Source organism: Lygodium microphyllum, chromosome 13 (genome assembly GCF_053477565.2).
Source record: "Lygodium microphyllum isolate KBCC chromosome 13, Lygodium_microphyllum_v1.1.10, whole genome shotgun sequence".
NCBI classification, from domain to species: Eukaryota; Viridiplantae; Streptophyta; class Polypodiopsida; order Schizaeales; family Lygodiaceae; genus Lygodium; species Lygodium microphyllum.
Window position 1 is genome coordinate 152,330,545 of NC_141147.1, and position 13,104 is coordinate 152,343,648.

A 13,104-nucleotide genomic window follows, 5' to 3' on the forward strand; every position below is an offset into this window, starting at 1 on the left:
AGAATGGACTCAACATGTGAATGCATGTTGATAATATGTTCTTTGCAAAGTGATCTTTCTTAGGTGGGCACTAGATTGCTATTAGGGGTGACTTGTCTAGGCTATAGGAACCATGATTGTTAACCATGGACATGGGTGTTTCTCATGGTTGTCAAGAGAGGTGATATTTTAATTGCAACATAGCATAATGTCATAAAGGATTAATCAAAGTGGTTCTTTTTTGGATATTGAGTTGCTCATGTAGGAGGCCTTGTCCCTATCTCACATAGGTGAGAGATCCCAAAAGTGATGGATAAATGGCTTGGTTTCACCAGTGCTTTTAAGCCATGTAGTTGTTGCTCATGTGTGGAAAGGACTAGCCCACGCAAAAGGTGGTAACCCTCGCATGACGTGATGTCTTGATGCGACACACGAGTGGGAAAATGTTCTCAAATTGCTTTTTGGCTTTAAAAGGAGTATGTAAGAAACCATAACTTAGTAGTCGGTAATTGACATGTAAATGAGATGGTTGTGGCATTGAATATCTGGGTGCACCATGTGTAGGTTACTGGGGTCACATAACTAGGGTTCTAGCTTTTGCATAGGTTGCCTTAAGATCAGTAGTGCGCCACTCTTGGCCATTGGTCGTATGATGTATCTCTCTCATTCGTTCGAGATAGTGATGAGGTGCATGTGGTGCCACGCATAGGATGACTAATGAGGAGAGCATGCAATACTTGCTTTAGATGAAAGTTGAGCTCATTGCAGAGGCTGAATGCTCTCGTGCTAGATGGTCGTGTTAGCATATGGAGATAGCAGGTAAATAAAACTCTCTTTTGAAACTAAGGCCTCCTCATAGGTTCAAATGGTCCACTCCACCCAAAGATTGTGATCTCATCAAATATGCAATGGAGCGAGACACGTCACCTTTTTTTAAAATACAATTGGAGCTCTTTCACGAAACTTTAAAGGAAAGAGACATTGCGAGGTGGCTGAAATTTGGATTTTGGTCCGAGAGATGTTGGGGTGCATAAGTTATAACGTACCAGTCAACGCGGGAGACTTTTCAGGTAAGAGAGTGTGAAAGGTCGGGAGAAAGAGCTGATTTTATGCACGTGTGACGTGCGAGCGAAAGATATGGCCTGGACTCTGGAGGCTGCTGGCGCCTTGCATGGAAAGAAAAAAGCAGCAATGGTTTTCTAAAGTTAAATATCGAGACTCGAGAGAGTAGCGACGGACAGGCCCAAATCCTGTGTCTGTAACGCCGACCCTCTCCCTCCTGCTGGCCCTGCCGTCTCGCCTTCCCGCCATGGCTGCTGCCGCCTCCTCCTCCTCCTCCTGGCGGGCCTTCCTCCACCGCCTCAACCGCCGCGTGGAGAGCAGCTTCCTCGGGCGCCACTTCAAGCTCGCGCAGCGCGGCACCTGCTTCACCCGCGAGCTCCGCGCCGGCACGGCCACCTTCCTCACCATGGCCTACATCCTGGCCGTCAACGCCAGCATACTCACCGACTCCGGCGGCCCCTGCACCGTCGCAGACTGCACGCAGGTCTGCAGCGTCCCGTCCCTCGCGCCCTCGCAGTGCACCGGAACCCTGCCCAACGGCACCGCCCTGCAGTTGATCACCCCCGGCCCTGAGTGCAAGTTCGATCCTGTGAATCCAGGGTACCAATCCTGCTTGGATAGGATTAAGAAGGATCTGATCGTCGCCACCGTAGCCTCCTCCCTTGTGGGCTGCTTCATCATGGGCGCCTTCGCCAATCTCCCCCTCGGCCTCGCGCCTGGCATGGGTACCAATGCTTACTTTGCCTACACCGTGGTCGGCTTCCATGGCTCCGGCTCCATCTCTTACCGCAGCGCCCTCGCCGCTGTCTTTGTGGAAGGCGTCCTCTTCCTCATTATCGCTGCCATCGGCCTCCGCACGCGCCTCGCCAAGGCCATCCCTAAGGCCATCCGCACTTCAGCATCGGCGGGTATCGGGCTCTTCTTGGCATTCATCGGGCTTCAGTCAAGCGAAGGGATTGGGCTTGTGGGGTTCAGCTCCTCTACGCTTCTCACTCTGGCTGCATGCCCCAGCGAGTATCGCTCAGCGGTGGCCCCTGTTGTGACTGTCAATGGCACCACTCAACTCATGGCCGGTGGCACAGTTTCGGATGACTTTCTGTGCCTCAAGCACAGAATGGAGAGCGCCACTTTCTGGCTGGGTGTCGTCGGCTTTGTACTTATCGCCTATGCGCTGATCAGAAACATCAAGGGTGCGATGATCTATGGGATTGTCTTTGTCACTGCAATCTCTTGGTTCAGAGGGACCAAAGTGACCTATTTCCCCTACACTGCCGATGGAGATGCCTCCTTTGATTATTTCAAGAAGGTGGTGGATGTTCACAAAATAGAAAAGACAGCAGGGGCCCTCAGCTTCAAGGATTTTGGCCAAGGCCAGTTGTGGGTGGCTCTTATCACCTTCTTGTATGTGGATATATTGGACACTACAGGCACTCTGTACTCAATGGCAAAATTTGCTGGCTTTATGAAGGAAAGTGGGGATTTCGAAGGCCAGTACTTTGCATTTATGAGTGATGCAACTGCCATAATCGTTGGGTCGACATTGGGCACTTCACCTGTGACAACCTTTATTGAGTCCTCCACAGGAATTAGAGAGGGGGGTCGAACGGGCCTAACTGCTATCACTGTTGCATTCTACTTCCTGTTGTCGTTTTTCTTCACTCCATTGTTGGCATCAATACCTCCGTGGGCGGTGGGTCCTCCTCTTATACTGGTTGGTGCCATGATGATGAAAGCTGTCCTGGAGATTCAATGGGAAGACATGAGGGAGGCAATACCGGCCTTCATTACAATAATTCTCATGCCTTTGACATACTCTATAGCTTATGGTTTGATTGGGGGCATTGGCACTTATATTGCCCTCCACTTGTTGGACTGGGGAATACTGGGATATCAGAAGGTGAGGCATGGCAGAACCGATGGTGTGCGGGAGGAGAACCAGCGTGATATCGAGGCAAGCAACGGTGAGATGCAAGCTGATACTCCTGAGGCAATGGTGCTGAATGGGGCTGGTGTGAAAGAGCTGTCAGGCTGAAGCCATGAGCCATCTCTTTTCCTGATGGTCTCTTCTCCATAAGCCGGGCCGCCAATGCCAAGGCGAGATCACATCGGTCCTGTCTCCGCTGGTTTTCCACGCTGCACTGGAGGTGGATACCAATATCCAAACATATGCTGCCCAGTAGGCTATGTATGTGATTGATTCTTGCTCACCCTCCCACCAGCTGTTGGCCAAACATGTGCAGCCCAGTAGTCTATATATGTGATCGATTCTTGCTCGCCCTCCCACTAGCTGTACTACATACATTTCTTCTTAGGACATCATTCCCTTATTTTTCCCCGAGGCTGGATGTACATTGGAACTCCCAGCAGTCATTGTTGTAACAATTTGTATCTGTCAGGAAAGCACAAATACAACTTAAAACATTCATCTGACATTACAAAGATGACTTTTCATATTTTTTCAAACTGATGAGCTAAGCTTAGTACATGTAAGATCCCGCATCCATTCAATGTATACAAGTATGAACTTCATGTACAATCATCAGGCTGTTCTAAATTGGAACATTACTAGGTAGAAACATCCTTTATCAAGCATGGATGAACTGATTGTGTCAGTACCACACGAATGCTCGAGCTGGTCCAAATACAATCCCAGACCACTGCGAGGTTTTGGGAAAAGATCCAAATTCTTAACTTGAAAGGCTAGACTGTACAACCTCATATCATTTGTGCAGAGATTGGAGAGGCAGAATGCTCTTGTTATCTTAGGGATATGTTTTTCCTTAAGTGCAAACTGATTTCTACCCTTCTTTGTGAAGGATAAACTCCCCTGTGAAGGGTACTGCAACCGTTTGTCTCACAGAACCGGCTTGGCTAGGCTAGAATGAGTGATACCTCGATAAGCAGAGGAAAGAGTCCGCAGACCCATTCTTTGCAATCAACTAAAGAGAGTACATTGATGTAAAAGAGATACCATGGGCATTTATGAAGTTGTAGTTGAATGCATGCATTTACTATACAATCATGCTAATGCAATCCATACAACAAAGTTACAAATTGCAATGGTGCTTGCAAATTAAGATATATTATAGAGAAGGCTGAGGAAACTTAACCTTTGTATCAAATCCATGTAAAGCATATTAAGACTTGAAACCCAAAAGTTGAAAAGAAAAAGCATTTTCAACTATAAGCATGGTTGTAGACTATGCCAAGAGGTGGTATGTACCGGAAAAAAGAGTGACAAAACATTACACATACTAACATTCCAAATATACTAGATACACAAGGCCAATGAGAGTGCTCGTTTGTACGAACTTCAAACTATTGGATCTTTTGGGATATACATGTCTACCAAGCTACAATAGCCAAGCTAAAGCCCTTAGGCTGAAGTTTTTCTTTCCTCTTAGGCCGGTTACACATTGCCTTGGATGCCTAGGGCAGTGTGCAATATGTCTGGATATAGGTTTATAAAAGGTGATGAATGAATAACAAGATTCATCTGTCATAATATCAAAGGCATCTTGCACTATATCTAGATGTACTTCCAAAGTCACACTTGCCTTAGTATTAAGAGATAGAATGTACCATGTCTTAATGCTTAGCACAAGAAAATCCAACAAAAAATAAGAATAGCGGTTAGAGGAGAGGCTTTGTTAGCTTTGAGAGCTTTCAGCTCTTTTGATATCGGTTTATAAGGTCTTCTTTAAAAGCTTAAATAAGGCTTGATTTTGAAGCCTTTGAGATAGCCTTACTTTCAAACATTGTAAATATATACACACACTTTAGTATTAAAAAAGCAAGAATATATTGTAGTATCAAAATACAGCTTATGTTATACTTAAATGCTCACATGACCTTAACACACATCGTGTACCATCTTAATGCACACCACAAAATATGCCAAAACACAAACCAAGTTCCAACAACACTAAAAAACAATTTGTGTCATTCTTAAACATCCACTATCGGACAAATTTCTCACAAATTTTTAGATCATGGTTTAGAAACCAAACAAAAGCTTGAAACAACTAATATCTTTGTTGCTATAATGCAAAGCAATCAAACTTCAAGAGCTTTAACAAACGTTATAAACTTGAACAAAGATCATATGAAAGAGTATCATGATATTTGTCTAGCACCAAAATACAAAATAACAATGACAACATTGGATCTCAAAGAACATAGTGTATGATATAGACACATTCATAAATAAATCTTTCACTTATGTAAGAATTTGCAAGATACCATGATATCTATTTAAGATTGTCATTCTTCCACCAAAATACATAATAATTTTGAAATGATTGATTTTGAGAAGTTAGATTACACAATATATATTTTCTCTAAGTTTCAAACACATGCATAAACAATATCACTTATATTATCGTACATGCAAATAATTTTCAAAGTGCTTAAGTTCGCTTATTGGGGACATGTGTAAACTTATTAATATGATAACTTATAACACAATTGCAACTTGGTATTACATAGTAACTAACACATATACAAACAACCTTAAAGATGTGTAGACATGAGTGATTGCTCATACTTGTTTCTAACACTTTAATGGGGATAGTACATAGAACTAAAAGAAGTAACATAAAAACTATATGAACCACTTACAAGGTTCTTACACTTTCTTTAGTTGAGAGTTGATCTTAGATATGAAACTTCTGGCAACACAAGCAAGAATGAACCTTACATCACATAAACAATAATAAACATAATATCAATTTATGGCGTATATAATTGATAAATGGGTCTAGCATGAGCTACTCCAACAACATGCCAATTATCTTCTACCGAATTGGTGGTGCACAAGCAATGTTAGCCAAAATGATCTTCTACCATCATTAGGTGGTTATGTTAGTTCTAAACTATAGTAAAGATAGTCGAGTATCCAGAAGCTTTATATGTTAAGGAAAGCAAGTACTTGGTATTTTAGGCAAATTGCAACAAGTAACAAATGTAAGAGTAAGGATTATAATTTGTGTTCCCCTTTAGTGCTTCACCCATGAGATTCACGGTAAAATATACTTCTTATTAGACCATTAGATTGGAATTCTTGGTAGCATTGAATATGCTAGAGAACAAATATAGGTAAAATAACGTTCTTTGCTAATAATACTTAAAATCATATTAGAGTTGCAAGTAATAATGACATTTGAGTTAAAATTAAAGAGCACCATTATTTTATCTAGTTATAGATGGTATATGCAAGCACATTATCAGACAATTAAAATCTATGGAAGCCTATTAATAGTGAGTTAATAGTAGTAATGTTTAAATATTCAAGCAATAATAAGCATCTTTATAAATGATGCACACATATTATGACACACACCACAACATGTAAATGTTAAACAATGTGACATGCCTATCTAATGAATCCTTGATATGGCACAGTTTCAATAGTCCATTAAGAGATATGCTTAGGCAACTCCATCAGGAACTCCAATTGAATATATGAACTTTATAGCCTAGGATTGCTCGAGTCTACCCTTGTGGAGGAAGCTCTAGTCTAATCCCACGAGGATGACTACAACACAGTTCCTAATTGACTTCTAAGGTCACTTGATAAGTTTCTAGTGGTCGGTTATGGGTAGCTGCTTATAGGAGACAACCGAACCAAAGTGGACCCATGTTCTACTTGGTTCAAAGAGACTGAGAAACAAGGGGAGCTAAATGCATCGATCCCTCTACCCATAGGGTAACGTCTCACTCTGGTTCCCTAAAATGATACTAGGCAAATATCTAAGAATGATAACTCTTTAAGATAGTTAGCATCTCAGGGGTTTCATCCTCTCTCTCTCTCTCTCAATTCCTTATGCCTAATTCTCTCTCTCTCTATGTGCCTTCAATTTTAGTTTATTTTTTCTCCTCTCCTAGTTCTCTCTCTCTCTCTCTCTCTCTCCATTTTCTTTTTAAATCTTTTCTTCTCTCTCTCTCTCTCTCTGTGTGTTTATATTCTCTCTTCTTCTTCTTCTTCTTCTCTCTCTCTCCTCTCTTTTCCTTCTCTCTTTAAATTTTATATTTTCTCTCTCTATGTTCCCTCTCTTTCTTTTTCTGTCTCTCTCCTCTCTTTTCCTTCTCTCTCTTCTCTATTTTTTCTTCTCTCTCTCTCTCTCTCTCTCTCTCTTTAAATTTTATATTTTCTCTTTTTATAATTCTCTCTATGCTCCCCCTCTCTCTCTCTCTCTCTCTCTCTCTCTCTCTCAAAGTATGTAAATTCTATATTTTCTCTATATATAATTCTCTCTTTTTATGTTCATATTCTCTCTCTTCTTCTCCTCTCTCTCTCTCTCCTTTTATTCTCTCTCTCTCTCTCTCTCTCTCTCTCTCTCTCTCTCTCTCTCTCTGCCCCCTTTTATTCTCCTCCCCTTTCTCCTATTTTTTCTTTTTTTCGCCTCTCCCTCTCTCTCTTTTAAATTTTATCTTCTCTCTCTCTCTCTCTCTAAAAGTATTTAAATTTAAAAAATAGACTTTTCTCTTTCCTCTTTTCCCCCATCTCTCTTCTTCTTTTCCTCTTTCTTCTTCTTCTCTCTATTTCTCTCTCTCTCTATCTCTCCCCGCTTTTCTTCTCTCTTCCCCCTCTCTCCTCTCTTTTTCTTCTCTCTCTCTCTCTCTCCTCTTTTTTTCCTTTTTCTTTACTTCTCTCTTTAATTTTTATTCTTTTCTCTTTCTTTTAAATTTTATCTTTCCTCTCTTTATAATTCTCTCTCTCTTCTTTTCTCTCTCTCCTTTTCTTCTCTCCTCACTTTTCTTCTCTTTGTCTTTCTCCCCCTTTTCTTCTCCCCCCCTTTTCCTTTTTTCTTTTCCTCTCTCTCTCTCTCTCTCTCCTTTTTTCTCTCCCTCTTTCCTCTCTCTCTTCATTCTCTTTTTAAATCTTTTCTTTTCTGTGTGTGTGTGTGTGTTTATATTCTCTCTTCTTCTTCTTCTTCTTCTCTCTCTCTCTCTCTCCTCTCTTTTCCTTCTCTCTTTAAATTTTATATTTTCTCTCTCTATGTTTCCTCTCTTTCTTTCTCTCTCTCTCTCTCTCTCTCTCTCTCTCTCTCTCTCCTCTCTTTTCCTTCTCTCTCTTCTCTATTTTTTCTTCTCTCTCTCTCTCTCTTAAAGTATGTAAATTCTATATTTTCCCTATATATAATTCTCTCTTTTTATGTTCATATTCTCTCTCTTCTCCTCTCTCTCTCTCTCTCCTTTTATTCTCTCTCTCTCTGCCCCCTTTTATTCTCCTCCCCTTTCTCCTATTTTTTCTTTTTTTCGTCTCTCCCTCTCTCTCTTTTAAATTTTATCTTCTCTCTCTCTCTCTAAAAGTATTTAAATTTAAAAAATAGACTTTTCTCTTTCCTCTTTTCCGCCATCTCTCTTCTTTTTTTCTTTCTTCTTCTCTCTATTTCTCTCTCTCTCTATCTCTTCCCGCTTTTCTTCTCTCTTCCCCCTCTCTCCTCTCTTTTTCTTCTCTCTCTCTTTCTCTCTCCCCTCTTTTTTTCCTTTTTCTTTTCTTCTCTCTTTAATTTTTATTCTTTTCTCTTTCTTTTAAATTTTATATTTCCTCTCTTTATAATTCTCTCTCTCTTCTTCTTTTCTCTCTCTCCTTTTCTTCTCTCCTCACTTTTCTTATCTTTGTCTTTCTCCCCCTTTTCTTCTCCCCCCTTTTCCTTCTCTCTCTCTCTCTCTTAAATTTTATATTTCCTCTCTCTATAATTCTCTTTCTCTTTGTTCTATTGAGAAATATGGATCTAGAGCTATGCTAGCTATGGCTGACGGAGGTTACAAACATGAAACATGATTGAGATAAAGAATTGTAACTCGAGTAAATTAGGTTCCAAGATAGATTAACTTGGACTCATAAACACAATCTTGAGTGACACATAATGATAGTACTTTATCATTGAAATGAGTGTCAAGTACGTGCATATATAGCTTTTGGATAGTACCAGTCTTCCTCATCGTGCTTATGGGATTCAAGACATCTCTTCCTAGAGCATTCATCATTGTCTATCTTCGATACAAAGGCACTTTTGGGCACACATCCAGCCTCAATGGGCATACATATCAAGCATCATTTGCTATTCTCAACACCCCCCTCAAATGATGAGTCTCTACCCTTGCTGGCTTTTGCCCCCCCTACATGATGACATGGCCCGGGAGACTAGCTCTTTGGTAGCCTAGTCAAGTTAAGGCTTGAAACTTTACATTTTGGTAGGGGTTTCTACATCCACTATGGGAAACAAGATCCACTACGGGAATATTCTTTGTTGCAAGCAGTGGAAATTTCCTTATCTTCTTCATTTTTCTTTTGCTTCTTTGGCATCCTTTGCTTTTATCGATCTTCTTGGTCTTCTATTTTAGTCTTTGATCTTTGTTGGTCTTGGTCTTATGCTCTTCATCTTTGACTTGTTCTTCATCGCCTTGTGCTCTAGTCTTCTTTGTGAGGTCCTTTTGTTCTTCTTTCTCAGTGAGATTGAGATGGATACAAATAGGGACATTGATGTCACTTGACATTACTTGTTGAACCATTACATAAATCTTGGGATGCATAGATTTGGAATCCATTGGTTTTTGACTTGCTGAAGGGAATGGCATCGAATTTTCTCTTGACATTGGATTTTTGTGTAAGGTGTAAGCCAAACATTTCAATATCGGGAAGGTCTTACCACAAGTATACTCGGGCATTGTCTAATCCCTTTTACAAAAATGTTTTGACAGATATTGAGAAGAGCACACAATGCTAGTGTCTAAAGACACTTGATGGAGTAGAGTGAAAGAGATTAGAAGCAAAAAAGTTTTAAACATGAGATTAATGTGAATGGAATTTGAGTGTGGGAGAGGTGTGAATGGGGTTTAATTGAGTCAACCTAGAGTTTAGACTTTAGAAAAAAAAGGAAATGAAGATAATGTCGAGCTCAATAAGAAACATCTTATCTACATTATCAGAACTATAAACATCACCTAGTTAGTTTGCTTCCACGTAGCAGACATCAAGGTTCCCCCTAAATACCCAATTGGTTGCCCAGTCAGTCCTCTTCATGGGTTCTCCTGTAGCCAGCTCTCCCCCTTAAACAATAAAATAGAGACCCTTCTCCGTCTTCAGCAGAAACCCCTCCACCTCGAGCCTGCAATCACTACCCTCTCTCTAGTTCCTAAGAAACTGCCGCCTTCTCATCGTGAAACAACAGTAGCGGCCCGTCTTTCCCTTTCAATCGAGACACCGGGCTCATCTACAATAGAAGGATGTCGACCTTTCCTTTCCATAGGCTATGGCCCCCTCAGCCATAGCCCATCGCACAGTCAAAACTACCACCCCATAATCTAGTTGAGACCCCCTTTCACTGTGTTGTCTGCCTGGCCCCTCTTTGATCACCTGCTCCTTATGTATATTTTTGGACCTGGAAGCTTGAGAGAGACAGGAGGGCTCTCTGATCTATGAGGTTTCCTGCAAACACTATCAGGTTCACCTTCAGTGCTTCTACTGCTACATTGACTTGATGTCGTAAACCTCGTAAAATCAAATCACAAAGAGCTTTGTCCTTCTCGGATGGTCCACCAGCCCCTTGAGCTTCTAGCTTCTCTCTACACTTGCTACTGCAGAAACTCCTCTTGGCCCTTCAGAACTTTCTTTTCATTCTGCAGCATGCGGCTGGCTCAGCCTCCTAACTAGTCTTCCCCTTCTTGCATTCGAGAAGCCATGGTCGCCTGATGGCACTTGGAGACAATGTCTTCCTTGGCCTTCTCGGCCTTTTCGACATAGACTTCCCAATTAATGAAGCTCTCCCAAGCTTTCTAATTGCCTTGAGTAGCACCTTCTTTCTTGAGCTCTTCCAATAGTGCCTCCTCCCTTAAGCTTCTTTGGCTCATACACACACATGATGTTGGATGGCTTGTGATGCCAAGATATTTGCAGGGGATAGTACACAAGGTGGATTTCTTGTGCAAGAAGTTGATGGGGGGCACTTGTTCTTTTCAGACATCAGATTAATTGAATGTGCACGTGGGTGATTCCATAAAATACATATCAAATTAATAGACGTTTATGAGTTTAGAGTGCGTACTCGAATTAAATTAAGATCAAAACAGAGTTCCAACCTATTTAATTATTTTGTAGCTGAACACTGTTAGGTATTCACTTTTGTTGGGCTTTATTTTATTATTTTCTAACGATTGTGAATGCTTCAGTTGATGTGTAGAGCAGGTAGTGGTGGCATTGGGTAGCAGGGGTGATGGCGTGAATCCAAATGCCTAGAAGAATTACCATTTTTGATGGACGTGTGCCTTATCACTAAAGGCGTGGCACCAATATTTATTTAAGCGTGCTTATTTATCAAAGTGCTTGACAAAATATTTATTATCTTGTATGCGCATAGGCGTTCAATTAAATATTTAATTATTTGGCATTTGTATTTGGGCACAATCCAATTTTGGACACCCAAATGCCTTACTCTATATTTGGGCAAAAGCAAACATAAAAGTCAAAAGCATGCTATTTGTAAAGTGGGCTATTTTTTAGCTAAAAGATAAATAAATCTATGAACACATGCCTTGTAAAGTGCTCACACAAGGCATGGGGGGAGATTGCATCCAATTAGTCTTTTTGGTCTCATGTTGTGCAAATTCCCTTTTGCTTTTATGAAGGTTTTTAGAGTTCTTTGTTCTTGAGGACCTTCTTGCATTTGCTACGCACGTATATAGCATCCAATCTGCACATCAGTCGTATCAGAGCGAAGTTGAGATCAAGAGCTTCCAATCGTTTACCATCTCGCATGAAGGCAAAGCTCCTGGAATGAACGGGCTCTACAGGTTGTCTCGCGATAAACTGACAACACAGGCGTGTTCCTGGTGGTGAAGAACCCCCTGATGTACCCTTTGATCGGGAAGGACCTCTCCCATGAGGCGGAGGACCACTCATGAAGTTCCTTTACAAGTTGTTTTTGTTGATAGAGAAGTAGACAAGAAGTTTATGAAGTTGATACAGATGATAGAATTTGTGGATGAGAAAAGCGGCCGCAACAATTTTCGATTAATGGTAACTTTCATACAAAGCAATTCAATTCTAACTTCCGAAGATTCAATCCAAATTGCTTTGCTCCTCCTTCTTTTCGTAAACCCTAGACTCGACCTCCTGCTTTACCATCAAATACAAATTTAAACCCTAAGCCTTCTCTCCAACCAAACCCCAATATACCCAAATTACCAGCCATTATCAACAATGTCTCCAAAGCAAAGCCTGTGGTTTGCTACAAGTGTCATCAACCTAGACACTTAGCAGTGAACTGTCAGTCCAAGAAGCAAGCTATTCAAATCAATCACTTGGGAGCAACTGATGACGAGGACCATAAAGATATGCCACACTTCATTGAAGATGATGATGATATCAGTAATGCTTCATATACTTTACTAAGTATGCCAAATCCTCATTCATTATTAACAATGAAATGTTTTGTGCATGGTCAAGAAAAGATTGTTTTGCATGATGATGGAAGAACGCATTATTTTATTTCCGCAAAGTTGGTAAAAGAATTGAATTTATCTACTATTCCAACTCATTATCGCATAAAGGCTGCATTCTTAGGCACTAGATACAATGATACACAAGAAGTGCATGATTAAGAGATTAAAATCGATGATTATGTTGAGTGTAGAAATTTCTTGGTTGTGCATTTGTAAGCTAGTGATATTATGTTATGAATGCCTTGGCATCACAAATATAACCCTGATATAGATTATTCCACATATTCCATGAAAATTCATTTTAACAAAAACCAAATCGCATTACATGGATTGCACACCTTTGATAATTTTCCACTGCTTAGTCATACACAAGCTAAATGTGCATTGAGAAAAGGTAGTAAATCATATTTAGTATGGGTGAATGAAGAAGCTAAGGAAAATCAAATGCATCTTAGGCATACTCACTGATGCTAGTGGATCAGGAATATGAGTTGTCCCGATGCAAGATTCACATCCCATAGCCTATTCTAGTTGCAAACTTAAACCTTCTGAGTTAAAGTATTCAACCTATGATAAATAACTATTAGCTGTAGTTTAAGCCTTATGTCAATGGAA

The 13,104-nt window shown here is 40.6% G+C and overlaps 1 protein-coding gene across 1 annotated transcript; it reads left to right on the forward strand.

The window, feature by feature from the left end:
- Window positions 1-1,161: 1,161 nt before the first annotated feature.
- AZG1 (AZA-guanine resistant1) lies at window positions 1,162-3,999 on the forward strand. Its single transcript, XM_087691932.1, has one exon. It carries the CDS (start codon window positions 1,289-1,291, stop codon window positions 3,071-3,073), a length of 1,785 nt encoding a protein of 594 aa, XP_087548058.1. The 5' UTR covers window positions 1,162-1,288; the 3' UTR covers window positions 3,074-3,999.
- Window positions 4,000-13,104: the final 9,105 nt, after the last annotated feature.

Bases quoted from the DNA above. Each gene is read 5' to 3' on its own strand.
- AZG1 (XM_087691932.1), top strand. From the start codon at position 1,289: ATGGCTGCTGCCGCCTCCTCCTCCTCCTCCTGGCGGGCCTTCCTCCAC.